Here is a 21,535-nt window from a genome sequence, read left to right as displayed (position 1 = left end):
GTTTAATTCCTAGTACCTCAAGAGACCCTCTTGAGAATGGCTGGGGTGATCTGGATAATACCAGCTACTACAGATCCTGAATAGCACCACATCTCTGGGACCTCACATTGAACACCAGGCAGGTAATACAAGTCTAGGAGGGACCCCAAACTTCCTGAGGAATGCTTAGGATCATACCCTGTACCCACAAGATAAAAAAATAACAAACAGTACAAAAACATGATATATGCAATAGAAGTATGAATACTTGCTTTTAAAAGTGTTTTACTTATAAATATGCTGGTAGAAAAGAGAAACATCATACAATAAAATTTATTTTTCACAGACTTAGTTCTTGTTCAATGGACCCTATACATAGATGTATTAAAAATTTAAAAATCGGGGCTGGCAAGGTGGCGCTAGAGGTAAGGTTGTCTGCCTTGCAAGCACTAGCCAAGGAAAGACCAGGGTTCAATCCCCCGGCATCCCATATGGTCCCCCCAAGCCAGGGGCAATTTCTGAGCGCGTAGCCAGGAATAACCCCTGAGCATCAAACGGGTATGGCCCGAAAAAACAACAAAAAAAAAAATTTAAAAATCATTGACAATATCCAAAGATTGGTTGCAAATAATTTTAACTAATGTATATAAAAACAAATTATATTACAATTATTTTAATAAAGAATTTAAATTGAATTTCCTTTAACCTATGAAACAGCAAATGAACTGGTGACATTAAGTATTCCTTTTCAAACACAATAGCACATATAGCATATACACATACTAATTTTACGTGTGCATAATATTTCATTACTCTTGATATATAGGCCTTTGAAAAAGTTTTACCTTGACAATATGGTGAAATGCACAGGTGATAATGTGGAAAAAGTTTAAAATTATTTTAAAACAATTAAATGTTCTGATTTTATGCCAGTATTTTCTCTAGATGTACTCACCAATTTTCACTTAAAAAATTTAAAAGCATCTGTACTTTATTTTAAAGGCATTCCACATTTAACAATACACACATTCTATTGACTTCCTAAATTAGTATTTTACTTGCTAGCATAAAGCCAACTACATCAATGATAATGTGGACGTTTTGGTGACCTTTGCCAATGTCCTTTGGCTTTGCAGAGAAAAACAACATATATGATGGGTCACAATCCTAGGAAGCAGTCTAGGAAAAGAAATTAACAGTATAAGGTAGCCACTTTCATTTACAAAGAAGAATTGTGAATTGAAAATTAACTATTGGCTGAATAACTGAATTAGATCCCTTTCAGTACATTTGTGGTAGCAAATAAGTCTAATACAAATGTATATAACCTCATACTAAAAAGGTTGGTTCTCATCACTCCTGGCTTGGGAGACCATATGGGATTGTGGTCCATTCTAGGTCAGCCATATGCAAGGCAAACGCCCTAACACTGTGCCCTGCTCCCAGTCCCAAATTCTATTTAAAATTCTAAATTTAGAATAGAATTCTATTTTTTAGAATTCATCCTAAATTTATTCTATTCTAAATTCTATTCTATTGTAAATTCTATTTAGAATTCTAAATTCTATTCTATTCCATCTAAATTCTATTTAAAATTCTAAATTTAGAATTTATTCTATTCTAAATTCTATTTAAAATTCTAAATTCTGGGTGGGGTTATAAAATAAAATTCTAAATTCTATTCTATTTCTAAATTCTATCTAAAATTCTAAATTCTATTTATTCTAAATTCTAAATTCAGAATATTCTAAATTCTACTCTAATTCTAAATTCTATTCTAAATTCTATTTTAAATTTCATTTCTAAATTCTAAATCTAGAATTCTATTCTAAATTCTATTCTTTTTTTTTTTTTTTTTTTGGTTTTTGGGCCACACCCGGCGTTGCTTAGGGGTTACTCCTGGCTGTCTGCTCATAAATAGCTCATGGCAGGCATGGGGGATCATATGGGACACCGGGGTTCAAACCAGCCACCTTTGATCCTGGATTGGCTGCTTGCAAGGCAAACGCCCTGCTGTGCTATCTCTCTGGGCCCCTAAATTCTATTCTTAACTCTATATTCTAAATTCTAATTTCTAAATTCAACATATAGGGGCTGGAGTGAAAGCACAACAGGTAGGACACAACCAACCCGGGTTCAATCTGTTCAATTCCACATAGTTCCCCCAGAACTAACCAGGAGTAACTTCTGAGCACAGATCCAGGAGTACCCTTGTGCCCTGCTATATGGTCTGAAAATTAAAGTAAATAAATAAAAAACAAAAGTTGGTTCTCAAGTAATTCAATCAAATCTGAACTAAGTACATTTGGTATCATCAAAGTATAAAAATTCCACAAAAGCAGAAAAATGGAACTATCTTACTTTCTCTGGTTTAGTCACAATACCCATCACAGAGTAAATAATAGTAATTCAAGCTATGTAAATAAATTTCTCTTTTGTTGTTTTTGGGCCATACTCAGCTGTGCTCAGGATTTACTTTTGGTTCAGTGCACCCAGGGATCACTACTGGGAATTGGATCCTGTCAGTCATGTGCAAGATAAATGCTTTATCCACTGAACTCTTTCTTTAGTACCATAAATAAATTCATGTTTTTTTAACCCTAAATGCAAAAGAATTTTTACAAATTGCTATATTGTACCTAAAATATGTAAGTTTTTCTGAATAGAAGTGATTATTATTATTATTATTATTATTATATTTGCATACCTAAGCTTTGCCTCCCATTTTTTTTATAGGGGTCACGCCCATCAAAGATGAGATGTTGCTCAGTCCAGCAGTATGGGGCCAGAGGATTCAGTGCTATGACAAAGCAGTGTTCTAGGTTACCACAGGCTCCACCCTGTAGTGCTGGGGGAAGGAGGAGGGCACGTGATGCTGGAAACAGACTTAAAAGCCATGAACTTAAAAAAGCACATGGAGATGTGCTCACAGACTTAAAAGCCATGAGTTTAAAAGCACAAGGAGATGTGCTCCACTGCGATATCTCTTCAGATTATTTTATCAGTGCTTGGTCCTGGCAGTGCAGTTCTCAGTCAGGTCATGCTAATGGTGTCAAGGAAAACTCCAAATGTGCACAGAAGGCATCAAGCCAGGGTTTAGACTCCAGTACCTCCATAAGCCAGGCATAAACTCCTGACCATTAAATTATCTCACCATCCCTCTGAGGCTCCTTATTAATTCTACCAGATTTTGGGATAATTTCCCCTTAATGTGTAATGTGTCTTTCCTCCTACTTTTTCTAGTGTCTTGGAAAAAGGCAGAAAAGTTAAAAAATGTTCAATCCTTTCAGCTTTTATATTCTTCCAAAATTTTTACAAAAGGCATTGATTTATTCTACCTTTATTATTTTTTTTTTACTGATTGAGATTCCATCTTTAAATTTTAGAGTCTTTCCAAAATTTTCAAAATCTTCTCTAATATAGACAAAAACTACAATGACACATGGTATTTTTTTTTAATTTTTTTATTTTTGGTCTCAAGCTCATCATGGACTTAAATTACATTTTCCAGATATTCTGTCAGCAAAAGTAACTAGTTTAGTACTTTGTTTAGTACTACTTAGTAGTGTGTTTATTACTTTGTTTAGTAACTACTAAACAAAAGACAATACAAATTCAGCGAAGGCTTCAGAAATACAACATTTGAGGCTCAAACTATAAAAAGAACTGTTACCTAGATCTATTCTTCCTTGAAAATCATTTCATGTGAAGAATACTCTCTGATGTAAAAACACCAAAGTACCTTTCTCTTTCACTGGCAACTTTTTCTGTAAGAAAAGTTTTCAAATTTTATTCTTGTGCAAGTTGCTTTGGTGAATGCAAACTATGCTAATTTGCTGGAAACAGAACATTATTAAAAAGGGTTAAAATTTTCCTAGAGAAGTTACTAAATGTAGCGTATTTTCTGTTGTATAAGACGACCCCGTTATTTTACAGTTAAAACATAGGTTTAGGCCTATATTTGCTGTATAAGACAGAATGTTCCTGTGCTGCAACTGCATCTTCCAAAGTGAGCCAATCATAACAAGCAAATGCCCAAAGGTTATACTGTAATAGAGTGCTCTCTGACTGGCCAATCTGAGCAGGCTTTTTACAGTGTAGATTCGGTACAGAACTTTGTCTAATTTGCATGCATAAAAAGCCTGCTTGGATTGGCTGAGTTAGAGGCGGTCCGAGCAGCCTTGCAGTGATTGGTGCAGGATCGAGTTGGAAAATTCATTTTGTGGCAATATTCAGACAATTTTCATTTAGCGGCATTTTTCGGGATATACTTGGCGTATAAGACGACCCCCGATTTTTGATTGACATTTTGTTTAAAAAGTCGTCTTATACACTGGAAAATACGGTAAAAAAAAAAACAAACCCAAAATACCCTTTTAAAATTAAACTTGGAAATTTTCTATAATCAAAGACAATGTTTTCTTTTTTTTTTTTTTTGTTTTGTTTTGTTTTTTTGGGGCCATACCTGGTGGTGCTCAGGGGTTACTCCTGGCTGTCTGCTCAGAAATAGCTCCTGGCAGGGACGGGGGACCATATGGGACACCGGGATTCGAACCAACCATCTTTGGTCCTGGATCGGCTGCTTGCAAGGCAAACGCCGCTGTGCTATCTCTCCGGGCCCAGACAATGTTTTCTTGATTTAGTGACTATTGATTTAAGCTTTGTCTTACCAAACACTTTTTTGTTATTTTTCAGATATATTCCTGTTATCTAGCTTTCATTTCTCACTATTAATATGAACATGTTAGTTACTATTTGATTAGTCATAAAGTCTGTATGCTATCTGTTCCTTCACTCTACTCCCAAGCAAAATATAATCATGTGATAAGAGGAAGTGAGCCAATATCTTGAGTGGTAACTTCTGAATATATTTTGAAAATACAAGATTAAATATTTTATAAGAAGAGAAGTGGCAGTTTAACTAATACTGATTAATATTTAAAACTTGTTTCCAGTGTTGGGAACAAATCTCAAGCTCTTATGTTTATTATCTTTATTATCCTTTAGGATAATAAACTTGATTTTCATTCTTGGGTCTCTACCAAGTTCCTACATAGCCCCCTAATAAAAACCACTGAAGAAATATCTGTCTTGTTAATAAAATGAAATCAGTAATTAAGAGTAAAGAAGCTTATTTTATTTTTTAAACAGTTTTCAAAAACCTGTTATTTTTTTTAAAGCTTTAAATATAACTTTTTGTTTGCTTGTTTGTTTTTGGGCCACATCTGGTGACGCTCAGGGGTTACTCCTGGCTATGTGCTCAGAAATTGCCCCTGGCTAGGGGGACCATATGGGACAGCGGGGGACTGAACATTGGTCAGTCCTAGGTTAGCACGTGCAAGGTAAACGCCCTACTGCCTGTGCCACTGCTTGGCCCTAAATATAACTCTTAAAAAGTGATGCCCTCCCTTCTATTGCTTCAGTTCTGCTAACCATTAAGTAATTTACCAGAAAATTCAGAAAAAGAAAACAATTCAAATATTAGTACAAAGCTTCACTAAAACTACCTTTCAAAAGAACTAGGAATATTTATATCTATGACTAAAGCCAACTAGGGAATATTCGGTATTTTGAATGTACTCAAACTTCATTAGTACTAAATTAAATGTACTCTAAACAACTTGGCTTAAAGAGAAACTGATTTAAAATCTCACTGTCAAAAATGGGATATAAAGGGCTGGAGAGATAGCATTGAGGTAAGGCATTTGCCTTGCATGCAAAAGCATGGTGGTTCGAATCCCGGCATCCCATATGGTCCCCTGAGCCTGCCAGGAGCAATTTCTGAGCGTAAAGCCAGGAGTAACCCCTGAGCGCTGCTGGGTATGACCCCCCCCAAAAAAGGGGGGGATATAAAATAGTAAAATAATTCAACATAACAAGTTTTGTTACGAAGTTTTAGAATAAAATCAACATATAACAATTTTTTTTGCCTTCCTTATACCAAGATCTTATGATTTTTTTGTTTGGAGGTAGTCAGTCACTTAAATTCATGTACAGAGTGAATATATAAGCTGACCATATTTTTCCAATTATTTGTGTATGTATAATTCACTATGTAATCACTTTTTAAGAATAGATAACATTTCTAAAAATGAATTAAAAACATTCAGGAAATATATATATATATATATACACAACTTCTCAATCCTCATACTAATAGGTAAATGGTGAATATATTTAATAGAATCATAATCATAATGGGTTGAGGATATTATAGTTATATGAACTTCCACTAACATGAATAATCTCTAATAAACTCTTCAAGAATAAGGAATAATACTGACATCCCATCTAAATTAGAGTAAATTAAGAGTCTAAATTAGATAACTGAATCAGAAGAATATATTATAGAATACTCTTCACAGAATCTAATAGATGATTTAACTGATTTCAAAATAACCTTCAAAATATCAACTTGTTTACTCCCATAAATTGGCAGCAATAGACAAAATACAGGGTAATTGCCAGGGATTTTGCAAACCTGGTACAACTGTTAATTGTGGCTAGATAATTGTTTGGCTGCAGGGGCTGTCATATGCATTACAGATCATTATAATAATGCTTTCATAGTAATGTGGTCTCTATTTCTTAGGTGACAGTACTACTTCTAACTCTGATGACCAAAAATGTCTTCCAAATGCAAAAATCTCTTGACGGTGTAGAGTAGAACAGCAAAATCACTGATAGTTATTGCCTTATACAGAACTGTATGTACAAAATTCAGGCATCATCATTTCTGATCTGAGCTGCTAATATATGTTAGGCTTAACTATAATACAGCTTTTGGTTAGACAACAGAAATTTTATTGCAGAATTATTTTTTTAAAAATACCTAAATATGATAGATTAATTTTACATAGTCATATAAAACATCTTAATTATCTTTAAAATTACTTTTTATGTATCAGTTATACATATTACTTTGAATGTTTAAAACTTTAACATTTTATAAATATCTTCTCATATTTTAATGATTTATAAATATTTTATCTTATGATATAAAACACTAAATTATTATTGTTAGGTTAACCATTAGTCTACTAATGGACATATAAAGCTTTTCCAAATTTCTACCATAAGTTTTCTGCAGGGGCAGGAGAGATAGTACAGCGGGTAGGGTGTTTGCTTTGTAAACAGATGACGTGGGTTTGATCCCCAGCAATCCTTATGGTCCCCCCAACCTGCAAGGAGTAATTCCTAAGTACAAAGCCAAGAGTAATCTCTAAACTCTGCTGGGTGTGGCCCAAAAACCAACCAACCAACCAACAGCAGGTATTTGTTGAACCACCATTGGGGTTGGTGGACTATAAAATGGAGGCAAATGAAAGTTAAGTTCTAAATAACACTACTAGATAAAAGGCAGTTTTGGGCTGAATCAATAGCACAGTGGGGAGGGCATTTGCCTTGCACACAGCTAACCAGATTTGATCCGGGCATCCCATATGGTCCCCCGAACAGCACCAGGAATGACCCTAAGTAGAGCCAGGAGCAATTTTTACAGCTCTTCTAATGTATAGATCATGGAATTTTGAAATATTTGAAGTCTGTTTAGAATTGAGATGCTTAACTGCTGAACAACATATTGAAAAAGGTAAGATTTATATTTATGTTTAAAATTTAATTTTTTTGTTTGTTTTCTGGGTCACACCCTGGCTGTGCTCAGAAATCTCTCCTGGCAGGCTCGGGGTATCACATGGAATGCCATGATTGAACCCAGGTCTGTCCCAGGTCAGCAGCATGCAAGCAAATACTCTGTTGTGCTATCACTCTGTCCCTAAATTTTATTTATTTTTTTGATAAGGATGCGACTATATTATTTATCATACTATCCGGATTCTTTGCTTGTTTTGGTTTCTGACCCACACCAGGTGGCGCTCAGGAATTACTCCTGGCAGCCTTGAGGGAAGAGGGGGACCAAATGGAATCGGGGGAATCAAAGCCGGATTGACCAGGTGAAAGGCAAATGCCCTCCCTACCTGTCGTGCTATCATGCTGGCCCCTATTTTGTTTTGTTTTGTTTTAAAATAAAGAATACTACCTCTTGCCAATCTTTTTTGTTTTTGTTTTTGGGTCACATCGGCAGCACTCAGGGTTACTCCTGGCTCTACGCTCAGAAATTGCTCCTGGCATGCTCAGGGGACCATATGGGATGCCAGGATTCAAACCACCGTCCCTCTGCATGCAAGGCAAACAAATGCCTTACCTCCATGCTATCTCTCTAGCCCCTCTCTTGCAAATCTTTACATTAGTATCCAATCATCTTCTATAGAGAAAAAGCATTGAAACCTCTCTGAAAATCTTAACTATGACCTAAAACAAATTACACAGATGTAAGAAAAATAGGCTCATGTGGAAAACTCAGAGAGCATGAACATAATTAATGCTGTACAAGTCAAGCAAAGAACCCAATTGCACTTATAAAGCAACAGTGCCCAATTTAAAATACAGTAATTTCTTAAAAAGTTATATCTTAGCTCATTGTTCTGAAAAGTAAATACAGGTTAAAAAAGAAAATTTCAAATAAGCAAAATGCAAATGTCATCTTTTGCCACAAAAGTGAAAACAATAAAATACTATGCTTTCCCCTTTAGATCACTAACAAATTTCATCCAAATAATGAGAAAGATAAAAAATTTTAAATGCTGTTAAATTACATACCTTTTGTTTATCTCAACTAGGTAACTGCTCTTTAAATAAATCTCAGATACCAACCTAATTGGGTATAGGGCTTCAGAATCTACAGGTTGGTGTCTGTTTTGAATAAAACCCTAAATGAAGTAATGGGATCAAGTGAAATAGAGCAAACTCAAGATAATTAAGCATTCTTATTGCCTCATATTATTAACCATCAATATTATTATCCTTATAAGAATAAATAATCTAGATTTTGAAAGAGCACACGATTTCCAATACAATGAATAGCTCAAGAGCAAACCTTTAAGATGGTGCTCTGGATAGTTTTATTAGTGCTTGGGAAATATGTGACCAAATAACCAGGGATCAAACCTGCTACAACTACATGTAAAGAATGTGCTCCATTCTTTTAACCCATCTGCCTGTCTTTTAAAAAAACAAAACAAAAAACAATTCAACACTGCTGTGGAGGCTAAACCAGTGGTGCTGGGTGGATGTGGATGTACTATGCAAGGCTGGATGTATCAAAGTCTGCTCTGAATGTAAGGTGTGTGTTCTACCATTTGGTCCACATTCTAAGCCAGAAGAAAGTTTTTGTCTGTTTTGTTTTGAGGCCAGATCCAGCTGTGATTGCACCTGGTTGTGCTCTGCAGATCACATGTCCAAGAATAAACAAAGAAATCTTTTTTTGTTTTTGTTTTTTGGGTTACATCCAACAGTACTCAGGGGTTACTTTGGCTCTATGCTCAGAAATTGCTCCTGGCAGGCTCAGGGAACCATATGGGATGCTGGGATTCGAACCACCGTCCTTCTGCATGCAAGGCAAACACCCTACCTCCATGCTATCTCTCCGGCCCAAGAAATCTTTTTAAAATGAATGTTGACAAGGGTAAGATAATGGAAGTCTTTCTTGTTTCTATGGTAGAAAAAAACACTTGGAAAAGGCCTGGAGATAAACTCTCTAAGGCAATGTTTGTATGAATTCATGTTAAGTATTTAATCACATAAGTAATTTTCTTCCTTAGTAATGACATTTATGACAACTATACACTTACTTACATGGAATATAGTCTCCTATTTTTGGACCCATCATTGTAAACATGAAAGTTGTTGATGAGCAGAATTATAAGTATAATTTTAGTTTTGACACCACTTGATATTCTTTATTAAGAGTAGTATTTTAGTTGCCTGAAGTTAATACAGCCCACAAAGTAAGGAATAAATGAAAACAGTTATTCCAATCACCAGTTCACACAAGAGAGTCCCTCTATGACCTTTACCATGTTCCCAATTTTAGTCCTTTTACGCTTTCTAAGCAATAGCATTAACAGGGCAAACATACTGCCCAGATAAGAAATGACAGACTGACAATGAAGAAAAAAAAACAAACAAAAAAATAAATAAGAAAATAAAAACCTTCACAATGTGAAGCATAGTTTGTTAAATATTTAATCAGAGTTACTGATATCAAATTTTTGGTTATATGCATAATTGTGGATATTCATAATAATGACTTAAGTGTCATCAAAAAGGGTTATATTTTGTTTAGTGTATTACAAGGAGGTAAGAAAACTTTGGAATAAATAATTTAAATCAAAGCTTTAGGACTACAAAGCTAAGTTTCAGTTTTTTGTTTTTATTTTTAATTCAGTTAAGGGGCCAGAATGACAGAACAGAGAGTAGGGCATTTGTCTTTGCCACAATCAATCTTGGTTCAATTCCTGGTATCCTATAACATAACATCATATCTCGTCTCCAAAACCCTGCCAGAAATGACTTCTGGAGCTCACAACCAGGAAGAACCCCAAAGCACTACCAGGTGTAGCTGCAAAACAAAACCAAAAATTCAATGAAATTGAATGCCCTATTTTCAAACGATACTAGACAAATAGATATTCAAGCTTAACATAAATATTCAATGAAGTTAATTCCTAGAAGTAGTATCTCCCATACTCAGAATTACCTATTTTGTTGTTGTAAATCAACAACAAAAAAGGAATGAAAGGAAAAAAAATAAAATTAAAATAAAAAAATAAAATGATTACTTCCTTTTATGCTGTGTGACTATTTCATGGCTTGTGATCATCTGCTTATAAAAATCACCTTTTATTTTAAGTTTAAATGAAAGGAAAACAGCCTACATATAGATTGTAATCTCAACAAGATTGTCATAAATATAGTTCTAAGAATTTCTGATTTTTAAATAGCAGACGACACAAGGACAAGTAAAATCTGGGAACATGGACAATTAAAAAATTTTAGAGACACAAAACTCTAATGTTAAACAGTATATATAGCCTTTTCTCATAAACATGCTGTTAAGGAAGTGTCAAGTATTAATTTATAGATGTCTTTTACATCTATCTGTTTCTGTGAAGGAAGGTTATATGATTCATACACCCATGAAAGTGAGAGGATGGTTTTATTAAAAAAAAGATGTTTAAAAAGTCTTTTGTAATATATACCATAGGTAAAAAAAACAATTATGCTGAGAATTATTCATTCTTCATGTAATTACTGAATTATTCATTTAACAAATGCCTAATCTTTAAATTTGAGAAAACAAGTTAGATGGTAACTTATGGTTAGCTGTAACATAATAGTTAGAAATTTATTAGAATTCTGTTAAATCATAAATTATGGATCACTTACTAAATGTAAACTTCTGCAAAACATAAAAATAATATCTGATTAAGTGACTATCTTTTACAGTTACCAATTTTTTATAATAATAAATTTTTGGTTTGTTTATGGGCCACACCTGGTGGTGCTCTGGGCTTATTCCTGGTTTTACACTCAGGGATTATTCCTGGCACACTGTGGGGGACCATTTGAGGTGCTGGGGATGGAACCCGTGGTCAGCGAGGTCAGTGTTCTACCAGCTGTACTACTGCTTTGGTCTCTTAAATATATATTTAAAGCATTGGATAAAAAGAAATATTTCAATATAATTATTGAGAACTGAGTTAATACTGAAAATGCTATTTGGCATTCCATATCAAGATTGGTCACATATCAGAGGTATTTATTATAAAAATATTAAGGATATAAATAATTTTAATGGATATAGTTCTAAAATGAGTAGTTTACTGCATTCTCAGATTGTATATTCAACTTCAGTTTTGAGGTTATAGTATTTCTCAGGGGATCTTAAGAGAAACTTCTACAATCCTTAAGGTTGTTTTTGCTTTACTCCTTTGTTAACCTCAGAAGGTAGCACACTTTTATATTTGTCTCTCCTTTTCGGGATGTTATCAATGTTTTTTCTACCAGCATATAAAAGGCTGATAGTAAGTTTATTCTGTCACCTTATTTTATACATAATTCTAGATTAAGAGGGCTTTTGTGTGTGTGTGTTTTGGGCCACACCCAGTGACACACAGGGGTTACTTCTGGCTATGTGCTCAGAAATCACTCCTGGCTTGGGGGACCATATGGGACGTTGAGGGATCAAACCTTGGTCCATCCTAGGCTAGCGTGGACAAGGCAGATGTCTGCCTTACCTCTAGTGCTACCTCTCCAGCCTTAGATGTTATGTCATAGGCAATATTTTACTAAGCAACAAACTTTCCATTAGAATAAAATTATTAAGAGTATTTTCAAGGTAAGTATTCCGCAAAAAACTACCAGTCAGGAAACAACCAATAGTATGCTGAAAAATATTCTAAACTATACCTGATCAGGCAAATAAAATTGATTTACCTGTCTGGGCACCATTTTTGTCTCTTAAAAAGAAAAACTAGACCACACAGGAGAAATAAAGAAACAATGTTTCTATTTTTCATTGCAATTTTTATGTAATCCAGGATAACCAGGAAAACAAAAAGAGGCTTTAGATAAAAAGCAGGAATAAATTTTAATGCTGACAATAATACATAGAACTTTTGGATCAACACCTACCGATTTTTTTCTACTGTTTTCCAGATCTTTGAGTTCATTCTCGATTTTTGTGATTAATTCCCTGAGTTCATCAAGATTAGTGCAAATAAGCTAAAATAAAACACAAAAACACAGCTTGATAACACATAATATAAAACACCTAAAATGTGGTAACAGAAGTTGTTTTAACACACACTGAATTCACAATTGTCTTTGTAATAGTAAAAAGCAAAGAAAAGTTTCTCATTTTATATTTTAAAAGATGTTTACTTTCTATGGTGTATGAATTTCAGGCTTATATAAAAGATGCTGAAATTTCCACATTGGTGTTTTCGCCCACACCCACATCTCTGTTAAGTTTTATAATTCAAGTAGTTTCTTAACATTATTAACTTTCAGCCCAGAATGACAAAGATCTGGAAATTCATTCAAGATTTGACAGGTTACTAAAACATTTTTAGGAAATGTTTCATTTGGCACTCTCCTAATAGGTATATAGAAGCATCCCTGGAGAACAATTACACCTTTGCCATGGTTTTCTAACTACAATTTACAAATCAAATTACCGATGCTAAAATTACTAATACAAGATTTCATCTATATATTCAACATATATAGTCAAAGAAGAGAGTAAAATTCACTTTTTGTTGTTGTTCTTAAGTTCTTAAGCACACCAGTTGTGCTTAAGGCTTTCTCCTTAATCTGTGCTCAGTGATCACTCCTAATAAGCTCTGGGGACCATACAGGTGCTGGTTTTCAAACCTGGTTCAGGTACACACAAAGCAAGCCTTATTGGTTCTCTCTGTGGCCCCTATTCACATGTTCTTAATGTGATTTTACAATTTTAATAAAAACCATCTCCTCATAGCATCTACTGTGCCCTTCATAACTGTGTGGCTCATTTTATTTAACCATGGCACGGTTGGCAATTAACTAAAATAATTGACTTTTAGTAATATTCAAACTAGTTTGTGTAGTTATGAAAATTTTAAGCACTGAAATGTCAGCAGCAACAATAAAAATATTAGTACTTACGTTTTATTTATTACAAAATTGTACTGTTTTCTGATTAGTTCCAAATATTAAGCTTTTTTCCCTAAAATAATTTAAGCTATTTAAAAAAAACCTATGATAGAAAACAATAGATTTTCACATCAAAAACAGCAGGCACACAGAGTGAATATTTAGATTAATGAAAATGTTATAATATTTATATAGTGATCATAAAAAAGCATACTATCATTTTATAAAACTATTGATTCATCATTAATTTTATCAGCCTCTTTTTAAAGTATTTATCAATTTCTTTGCAAAGGAATTACTCTCTTAAATGACATCGCTTAAAAAAAAGAAAAAAGTGGTTTACAAGATCATTCTTAGTGATTAATTAGTAATTAAAATGGAAGTATGAGACATATAATTTTGCTGAGCCAGGTGAAATGGCTAATGTTCCTCCGATCTACAAAAATTGCAAAACGAATGGATTAAGAAAAATGATAAAAGACAGTAAAATATATAATGGGTATTATCATTTTTTGCAATACTGGGATTGAACCCATTTATTGGCTTGCCACTGATAATTACTTTTTAGAAATATCTACAAAATTTCAAACTCACAGAACTGAAAAATCAGGGAAAATATTTTTAAGTATCCAAATTAAAGTTTCAGAAAACAAAACAGTGATTCAACTGAGTAATAACTGCATATTATCATTTGCCAAATTCTAGAGTTACAAAGAAGAGGCTACTGGCCAAGAACTATGTAAGTGGCTAGTGTTTCAATTTCTACAAAATCTATACAGAATAGATTGTCTCAGCATAACGATGGTCCTTGACTAAGTGAAAGCTAGATTTCCCATTGTATAATCTGCTATTTTGACCAACATGTCAATCTGCCATAGAGCTTGCTGCAGATGGCTATAACCCTTTTCACTGAACTTGGGTGTATTAGTAAATACTATAACATATATTTCTCATTTGCACATATAGCTAAGGTCAGAGAAATCTTTCAACAACTGATTACACAAGATAAAAAGGCTATACTGTATATGTAGTTTGTAGAAACTGAAGACTATACCTTTACAACTAAATATCCTGAACATTTTAAGATCTTCCAATTACCAATTAATTGTAAAATCAACAATGTTCTATAATCTATTTAGGGTGAAGGAGATAACTGGCATGCAGAGTGCAGAGCACCTGGGTTTGATGCTGGCACTGCATGGTCCCTTGAGACTATCAGACAGTAACTCTAAGCACTGCTGGGTATGGCCCCAAAAACAAAATCTAAATTAAAATAAATAAGGAAATAGGTGACACAATGCTAAGCTCAAACCACAAGTGATTTCCATAATTTAAGAGTCATATAAAATAAGTTATGAGTGGTTTCTCTAATTAGAAATTTGTCAAAATTAGGCTTCTTAAACATTAACATAGTATAACAGAGTAACCTGGAGATCTTGTTCAAACAAAATATGATTAAATTTCTTTTACTATATCAAAGAAAAATATGATTATATCAATTCTGTCACATATACTTAATAGCTTACTTCTTCTTTTACATATATTGCATCCATGTGCCCTTTTAACTTCGTTTCAAATACTACTTAAAAGAAAATCAATCCCAAAAAAGTATACCATGAAGTGAACAAATGCATTTTTGGGATAAAGCATAACACCTTATTAAAACTTCCTAATTATTACCATGAATTTGAAAAACATTATCTGAGACTTAGGGCCACTAGGGGAAATAAGGAAAACTCCACAAGCAGCAGATTACAGTTACTCAGCTAACACCCATGAGAAGTTTTACTGTCAGTGGCTACAGTAAGGGTTTTATTCCTCAAGAAAAACCTCTTCAAAGTTGTCACATTTTCTCAACTTAAGCTTGTCACTTTATGCAATTCATGACAGTCACAAAATTATGAATCTTAGAGTTTAAAGAAACCAAGCAATGGGCAACAGGTCCAAATAACATCCTAAACTAAAAAGACACATCTCTAATCTATAGCTAAAACAGAAGGTAAAGTAATCTACATACCAGGAAAACTAGAGTCAATCTTCTACAATATTATATTCTTTATGTGAACCTTTCTAAACAAAACAAAATGCTAACAAGGACTGAATGTTTGTTAACATTTTGGCATTTAATTTATACCTAAGCTATCAATTCTGTTAAATAGTAAATATTAGAAGGCTCTCTATTCAAACTGAAGAAGTAGGAATGTGTATAAAGTGAGCAAGAGAAGGTAGTACAAAGAGAAACTCATCTTTTTTGTTTTGTTTTTTTGGGGCCACACCTGGTGATCTCAGGGGTTACTCTTGGCTCTGCGCTCAGAAATCGCTCCTTGCTTGAGGGACCATTTGGGATGCTGGGGGACTGAACCACGCATGGTTCATCCCAGGTCAGCTGTGTGCAAGGCAAATGCCTTATGCTGCACCACCACTCCAGCCCCGAGAGAAACACATCTTTGAAAAATTATGCAATAAATCATTTTTTACTTCATCACTATTCACTATTTCAAACTATAACCATGCCCTATCCTTCAAACCTATTGATAGGGCATCTGTTCAAAAAAGTAGCATGCAAATATAAAACAATCTAGTAATTCAAATTATATAGCAAAAGAGAGAGACCTTTAAGATAAGGCACAAGTTACCAACTGGACATTTCCATTTAATATAGTATTAGAAATACTTGCCACCAGCAATTAAGCAGGAAAAGATATTAAAGGCATAAAGATAGGAAAGAAAGAAGTTAAATTTTTATGTTCAGGTGACATAGCACAAAACCTAGAAAATCCTAAAGATTTACAAAAAGGATCTATAAATAATAGTTTTGTGTACTAAAGTGGCAGACTTCAAAACTCACACTCAAAAATTCATGACTTTTCTATATACAAATAATGAAAGAGAAGTGAGTTTAAGTAAAATACCTAGAATCAATCAGTTCAACTCAAGAAGTGAAAGATCTTTTAAAAGAAAAAACAAAATCATTGATTCAAGAAATACAGAGAATACAGAAAAAAAAAAAATCCCCTGCTCACAGACTAGGAGGATTAACATAATTAAAATGGCAATACTACCCAGAGAATCTTACCCATTGACTGCAATCTCTACAAGAATTCCCAGGGCATTTTTCAAAGAAATAAATCAGGAGTCACACAGTCCTAATAAATGAGGGAGACAGTCTGGCAGAGGAGCTCTGAGACTCAGAAGAGCCATTTTCACACAGAACATCACTGTGCCCCAAGGGAAAGAGAAGCACCAGGACAAGGGGAGGGGTCTTCCAGCCACACATTCCCTAGAAAATGAGGTAGGAAGACTAGCAAAGGGGTCCTTTTTGTAACCAACAGGGTCCTTTTAATCTCAGGTGAATGTGCCCCAAGAAGAGCATAATAACAGAGTAAAATGGAGCAACCAGATTCTATTTCTTCCAGTCATTGAGCCACATCACAACACAGACACACACACTGTCTTCTGTCTCCTCTCCCCCCCCCCCCTCCCCCTCCCCCCCCCTCCTCTCTCTCTCTCTCTCTCTCTCTCTCTCTCTTCTCTCTCTCCTCCTCCCCTTCCCTCCCTCCTCCTCCTCTTCTTCCTCCTCCTCCTTCCTCTCTCTCTCTCTCTCTCTCTCTCTCTCTCTCTCTCTCTCTCTCTCTCTCTCTCTCTCTCTCTCTCTCTCTCTCGTTAGAATATGGTATGCCTTTAGAGATAACATTGCTTTGGATTCTGTACTCTGCTTGCTTAAGGAACTTCACTGCTGTAAACCTGGCTTTGCTGTGAGCCTAAGTACAGCCATGACAGGCTCAAGTTTTAAGGTATAAAGATTAGGCCCAGAAGAATAGCCAGTTCCTGGAACCATACCCTAGGAGTAAATGCCAGGAAACACATCCATATAAAGTTAAATAGCAGCTGACAGTCAGATGACAACCACACCCTGGGTCTACAGGAATGGAGAGATAGCCAGATGACACTATACCCTGGATCTGGGGATGTGCAGCCCACCCAGCTGTCTGTCTAATGATACATTTTAACTACAACCAATCCTAGCCCAACTTCATACTAAGGCCCAATAATTTTGAAAGATCAAATACAAAGAGGTGGGAATCCCCTGGGCTGAGCCCTAGGTACCCTTTAAATTTGGTCTGTGAGCCATTCTTTGAGTCTTCATTTCTTAGGAGATGTTGGACACTAGCAAGCTGGAATAAACTCTCTTGCATTTATAATGCTGCCTGTCTCCCTGGTGGTGTTTTGGGTGGTGGATCCTGAGTCCCGGACTTAACAGTTACCACACTGCAAAGGTCACAATGGGAGAGCAACACCGAGTCCCACTACTTTCAGTGAATAAAGATGGTAGTTCTGATAACTCAACTAGCATCAGCCTCTTATATAGTCACTTTGATTAGGGCTTTAGGGGGGGAAATGTTGAGGATTGTTTAAGGAACTCAAAGAAACCATGAAATGGACAGTCAGAAAGAATAAGGAGGATAAGATAGCAGAAACAAAAAACTTCAAACAGAAATGACAGAACTTAACTTGGTAGGCAAAATAAAGAACTCACTGGAAGGTCTCACCAGCAAAGTAACGGCTACTGAGAACAGAAGCAGTGTGTTTGAAGATGATCTGCTTAACACCTCCAGACAACAGCAGCAGAAGAGTCTTAAAATAAACAGAAGATTGAAAAAAATCCTCAAAATAAAGTAAAAGATGACAACAGACCTTAGTTATCCCAAATTCAACAGAAACAACATAAGAACCACTGGAGTCCCAGAGAGCCAGGAAGAAAATCCCAAAAGAAGCAACAGTCAATCACTTTACTGTCGGGGCCGGAGTGATAGAACATCGGTAGGGCATTTACCTACCGAAAGGAGCTCACCTGGAACAGACCTGGGTCTGTTTCCCAGCATCCCATATGGGATTTCTGAGCACAGAGCCAGGAGTAACCCCTGAGCACCACCGTGTGTGGAGCCAAAACAAAAAGAAAAGAAAAAAACCCAACCACCCCACATTATTGCTACAAAGTTCCCAGAGCTACACAGTACATACACCCGCAACCTGATGCCCAAAGAGACCAAAAAACAACCAAAGGCACACCATAGTCAAAATGATAAAAACCATAAATAGAATACTGAAATCAGGAAGATCAAAAAGAAAATTACATACATATATCCCTAAGATTTACATTGAAATAGATAAATCTTTAAGAGTCAGAGCATATTTATCACAAGCAACCCTCCAAGCCTGAAGGCAGTGGTGGGAATATACTGAAAAAACTCAATGAAAGAAATGCCTCACCAAGAATACTTCATCTCCCCAGACTTACTTAGGTAAGTCTGGATAAACAACAGCTCAGAAACTACTCAAAATCTACTTTAAAAGATTAGAAAGGGTTACGTTAGGCAAAACAAACTACACAAACACAGCAAATGTCTACAAGAAAATGGCATAAAATTCCTACACACCAACTAAGAGACAGAGAATGGAAAATGGATCAGAAAAATAAATCTAACACTCTGCTGCCTGCAAGAAACACATCTGAATAGTCACAGCAAATACAGACTCAAAGTCAAAAGAGGAAGACAATGCTTCAAGCAAACAACTCCCTTAAAAAGAATGAGGTTACCATACTAATATCAGAGGACAAAGACTTCAGGCTTACAAAGGTTGGTTATAAGAAATAGAGATTATTTCTAATAATCAAGGGATATGTGTATTAGGGGAAAAAATATCACACTTCTAGACACATATGCACCCAATGATGGGCCAGCAAAACACTTAAAATAACTGCTAACAAACTTCAAGAAAGACATCAGCAGCAACACAATAGTAGTTGGAGACTTCAACAACATCCTGTTACCTCTTGATAGATCAACCAGGCTAAAACTCAATAAGGATATATTGGCTTTCAAGGAAGAAAAGAGAGGGGTTAAGTACATTATACAGGGTTTTCAATCCCAAAAAGTTAAATATACATTCTTTTTTTTTTTTTTTGGGCCACACCTGGCATTGCTCAGGGGTTACTCCTGGCTGTCTTGCTCAGAAATAACTCCTGGCAGGCACGGGGGACCATATGGGACACCGGGATTCGAACTAACCACCTTTGGTCCTGGATCGGCTGCTTGCAAGGCAAATGCCACTGTGCTATCTCTCCGGGCCCTGAATATACATTCTTACCAATGCACATGGGACCCAGCAAATGGAATAAACATAACATACTCAATCAGAGGATAGAAATTGCATCAATTGTTATTTTTGAGTGCAGAGCGGAGAGAAATTCCTGAAAGCCACCAGGTGTGGGCCAAATATATATATATATTGGTTTTTGGGCCACACCCGGAGGTGCTCAGGGGTTACTCCTGGCTGTCTGCTCAGAAATAGCTCCTGGCAGGCACAGGGGACCATATGGACACCGGGATTCCAACCAACCACCTTAGGTCTGGATCGGCTGCTTGCAAGGCAAACACCGCTGTGCTATCTCTCTGGGCCCAGGAAGAGATATATTTTAAAAACCCTTTTGACTTTCATGTACAAGACAGCCAAGAAGAAACCATCGAACACAATCTCCAGGGCCCAAACCTGGAGAGCCATTAAAGGACTGCAGCCTTGTTCCCTGTCTACTTTCCTGCACAAGACAGCCAAGAAGACACCAATAAACATAATCTCCAGGGCCAAACCTGGTAAGGGCCCCACCCAATACGTGGGTGCTGATCCCTGCTGAGGAACTGGGCACAGGAGAACCATTTAAAGACTGCTGCATTGTTCCCTGTCTACTTTCCTGCACACGACAACCAAGAAGAAGAAATCGAATACAATCTCCAGGGCCCAAACTCAGAGAGCCATTAAAGAACTGTGCCTTGTTCCCTGTGAGCATAAGACAGCCAAGACGACGCCACTGAACACAATCTCCAGTGCCCAAACTCGTAAGGGCCCCACCCAATAAAGTGGGTGCTGATCACTGCTGTGAGATTGGGCACAGGAGAGCCTTTTAAGGACTGCTGCCTTGTTCCCTGTTGACTTTCCTGCACAAGACAACCAAGGAGAATCCATCGAACACAATCTCCAGGGCCCAAACCCAGAGAGTCATTAAAGGACTGCTGCTTTGTTCCCTGTCTACTTTTCTACTTTCCTGCACAAGACAGCCAAAAAGACACCACTGAACATAATCTCCAGGGCCAAACCTGGTAAGGGCCCCACCCAATAAGGTGGAGCCAGAGGAACACGGCCCTCCACTTCGCAGCCGCACGCATCTTCTAACCCACAAACCCTTGCACAGCACATAGTAGAAACCCCTATAGAAGTGTTGCAATGGGGAAACAATGCTGGACAACACCACACATAGAGAGTGAAGATGACCTGAAAAGCCTTCAGATAAGGAGAGGATGGAGGATGGTCAAAGAACTCAAAGCAAGCATAGACAGATATGAACAGATCATAATGGCAGAACTTACAACCGAAATAAGAGGTCTAAAAAACATTGGTAGATGAAATGAACACCATAATGAAAAACCTCTCCAAAGAAACAATAGCAGCTGAGGACGGGGTCAGCAAGCCAGAAGATGAGATGCAGAACATCTCCATACAGCAGAAGAGATTGGAAAAGAACCTTAAAGCAAACGATCAGGTAATGAATAAGCTACTCAAAAAATGTGAACAGATAAAAATAGAAGTCTTTGATAAACTCAACAGAAACAACATAGGAATCTTTGGAGTCCCAGAGACATAGAAAGAGAATATTAAGAAGTGTTGGAATAAGAGTAAGAGGAGGAAAAGGAGCAAGAGGAGGAAGAAGGGGAAGAAGAATAAAAAGTAAAAAGGAAGAAGAGGAGGAGGAGGAAGAAAAAGAGGAGGAAATAGAGGAGAAAGGAAAAAGAAAAAGAAGAAAAGAGGAAGGAGGGGAAGAAAAAGAGGAAGAAGAAAATGAAGAGGAAGAAGTAGAAGAGAAAAAAGAAAAAGTAGAAGAGAAGGAAGAAGTAGAAAATGAAGAGGAAGAAGAGGAGAAAGAAGAGAAAAATAGAAAATGGACTCAAGATTTATTTTTTTTAAT

The 21,535-nt window shown here is 36.0% G+C and overlaps 1 protein-coding gene across 1 annotated transcript in view; it reads right to left on the bottom strand.

Annotated features, from left to right (window-relative positions):
• The window catches only part of KIAA2026 (KIAA2026 ortholog), an 84,686-nt gene that overhangs the window by 17,315 nt on the left and 45,836 nt on the right, over nucleotides 1-21,535 (bottom strand). Inside the window, exon 5 of the mRNA XM_049772914.1 lies at nucleotides 12,514-12,603. Coding sequence (XP_049628871.1) covers nucleotides 12,514-12,603 — 90 coding nt within the window. The remainder of the gene's footprint in view (nucleotides 1-12,513; nucleotides 12,604-21,535) is intronic.

This window comes from Suncus etruscus, chromosome 1 (genome assembly GCF_024139225.1).
Source record: "Suncus etruscus isolate mSunEtr1 chromosome 1, mSunEtr1.pri.cur, whole genome shotgun sequence".
NCBI classification, from domain to species: domain Eukaryota; kingdom Metazoa; phylum Chordata; class Mammalia; order Eulipotyphla; family Soricidae; genus Suncus; species Suncus etruscus.
Note: the sequence above shows the minus strand (reverse complement) of the source record. Positions and strands in the feature narration are given on the sequence as shown.